This window comes from Zea mays, chromosome 5 (assembly GCF_902167145.1).
Source record: "Zea mays cultivar B73 chromosome 5, Zm-B73-REFERENCE-NAM-5.0, whole genome shotgun sequence".
NCBI classification, from domain to species: domain Eukaryota; kingdom Viridiplantae; phylum Streptophyta; class Magnoliopsida; order Poales; family Poaceae; genus Zea; species Zea mays.
In genome coordinates, this window is record NC_050100.1 from 38,817,702 (window position 1) to 38,820,422 (window position 2,721).

Genomic DNA, 2,721 nt, shown 5'->3' on the forward strand with positions numbered 1-2,721 from the left:
AGTTCATGTAATCAAATAGTCTAATTTCACAATTAATAAAGTTTGGTATTTCTGTTTTTTTATATTTCGGTTCAGTATAGGATAAAAATCGATTACGATATTAAATACTGAACTTCATAGATAAAAAACAGAAATCAACCGACCTAACAAAAAAAACTAAATTTTAGATACGGATGAAAAAGTGCCCACTCCTGTGCTGGAAGGACACCGTGGGCGGCTTCCTTGTAGCTGCAACGCACCCCGTGTGGGCCGTGGGCACGTCCCGTCGCTGTCTCTCTCCTATCCTTCGCTTGTCAAAACCTTTATTTTACGTCGCTGTCCTCTTCTCCTTGACGAGTAGCGAAAGTGCCAGAAACCATTATTCTTCCATACGCCTTTTCTGCTGCCGCTGCATCTTCCACTCGCGTCAAGAAACGAAACCCAGCTGCACCAGCAACTTCTGCCAGCAGACCCAACGACCGAAGCTTTTTTTTTCTTTCTTTTCATCGCCGCCGCTCGGGGTTCAAGGTTCAGCGCGTCCCCGAATGGTACGTGACTCTCGCTCGCCGACGGCCTGATGGGAGTGATCTCCTCTGCTTTTCTCAACTCTTAGATTAGACCCTGCTTTGCTCTACTTGAGTTTAGCTATTGGTTTAAGTGGATCAATCGTGCTGGTCGTTCCTTCCATGAGAATCTGCTTCAGTTCCTCATGAGCAAGACTAGTTGGATGCTGCGACGAGATGTTTGGTTGCCTTTTGCCGCTAGTCCCTCCCTTCTCGTGATTCCTGAAGCTCAACCATGCATGTCATTCAGGCTCCGTTATATTATATATAGATAATTGATCTTATTACTTGCTGGGTTATCCTAGAGACTGGGTTCTAGATACTCGTGTGTATCATCAGTTTAAGTTGCACTTCACTTGTTTTCTGATGAAAACAGAGGAACCTCTCATCATTGTGGTTGTAAGCACCTGCTCTGACAGACCACAACAGAACGGCGTAATTTTGTTTTCTTCAGAGTTGATTACCAAATCGTGGCAAAGCCAAAGCCCGTCTGTTCTTGCTCTCGATGATTTGGGACGCTGCCATACATATGAGTCGGATCGGAAGCGGCGGCACCGTGATTTCGTCGTCCCTGTAAAAAAAGAACCATTTTTTCTCCTCTCTCTCTGAAAACTGAACGTTGTTGGTGTGGCGCAGACGGGCACGTACGAGGCCTCCGACCGTCCTCCTCCTCCCAACTCCGCCGGCTACCGGACCGACAAAGTCCGGCGAAAGCGGCTGACGGCGCAGAAGAGGAAAGAGATCAAGGAGGCGTTCGACCTCTTCGACATCGACGGCTCCGGTCGGTGACGTGCTAGTGATGTAGCGTTTATATATACAAACACATGCGCATGTGTTCGCCCATGGCGGCCGCTGTGACTTTCACCTTTCACCTGCTTGCATCCTCCAGGCACCATCGATGCAAGGGAGCTGAACGTCGCGATGAGGTATATATGCGACCTCGCGCTCTCCGTCCGAGCTTCCATTCTACTACAAAGGTCGCCAGGAGTTTGTTAGCTAATGCGTGCGCGTGCTGCATCCTACTATGTTTTGCAGAGCCCTTGGATTCGAGATGACACCGGAGGTACGTACGCGTGACGTGTGCCAATGGCGACGACAACGTAAATGGCTCCTTAGTTGTAGGGTGCGTGCGCGTGTGTGGTGATGATCTGCATGGATGATATGTATGGCATGGCATCGCATCCGCAGCAAATCGGGCAGATGATCGCGGAGGTGGACAAGGACGGCAGCGGCACCATCGACTTCGACGAGTTCGTGCACATGATGACGGACAAGATGGGCGAGCGGGACGCCCGGGACGAGCTCCACAAGGCGTTCCGCATCATCGACCAGGACGCCAACGTACGCTACGCAAACCGACTGCGACCAACGACGACGACGGCAGATAGATAGATAGATACATCGACCGATGACGATGACATGCTATATATATGCTATCGATGATCGATGCTGCAGGGAAAGATCTCGGACATGGACATCCAGCGGCTGGCCATCGAGACCGGCGAGCACTTCACGCTGGACGAGGTCCGGGAGATGATAGAGGCCGCCGACGAGGACGGCGACGGCGAGATCGACCTGGAGGAGTTCATGAAGATGATGAAGCGGACAGACTTTGGCTCTGGGTTCTAGTAGTCACAGACAAGCCAATCCCAACATACATTGATACATACCATCGGTGAAAAATACATATCACCTAGCTACTACGCTACATATGACTGGAGTATTGGGATTTATTTGAGAAATAATGGCGTACACACACCACACATCATTGTGCACTAACTACTCTAGTACGTCCTAGCTACGGGTTGTGTATTTATTTACACGTAATGAAACACATACTACTATTTGTACTGTCGTTTTTCAGTAAAAACCAGTAAAAATCGATATTTTTATTGGTGGCTATTTTGGAATAGCCAGTGGAAAAATGCAGTTTTCTTAACAAAATGCAAGTGAAAATAACATTCCACTAGCGGTTTTATTAATAAAACCGTCAATGTAAATGCAATTTGCACTAACGGTTTTCTTTATTTAGTCACCGGTTGTGGGTTTCCCACTTTTTTAAAATTTTCAAACAAAATTGAATTTTATGTACATTCACACTATATATATATATATATATATATATATATATATATATATATATATATATATATATATATATATATATATATATATATAC

The 2,721-nt window shown here is 46.4% G+C and overlaps 1 protein-coding gene across 1 annotated transcript; it reads left to right on the top strand.

Annotated features, from left to right (window-relative positions):
* Window positions 1-340: 340 nt before the first annotated feature.
* LOC100283515 (caltractin) lies at window positions 341-2,441 on the top strand. The gene is made up of 6 exons (NM_001156415.2): window positions 341-527; window positions 1,179-1,323; window positions 1,432-1,468; window positions 1,578-1,605; window positions 1,731-1,883; window positions 1,998-2,441. Exons 1-6 carry the CDS (start codon window positions 525-527, stop codon window positions 2,169-2,171), a joined length of 540 nt encoding a protein of 179 aa, NP_001149887.2. The 5' UTR covers window positions 341-524; the 3' UTR covers window positions 2,172-2,441.
* Window positions 2,442-2,721: the final 280 nt, after the last annotated feature.

Coding starts and splice junctions, on each gene's coding strand:
- LOC100283515 (NM_001156415.2), top strand. Junction 1,324..1,431: donor CTTCGACATCGACGGCTCCG/GTCGGTGACGTG, acceptor TGCATCCTCCAG/GCACCATCGATGCAAGGGAG. Junction 1,469..1,577: donor GAGCTGAACGTCGCGATGAG/GTATATATGCGA, acceptor TATGTTTTGCAG/AGCCCTTGGATTCGAGATGA.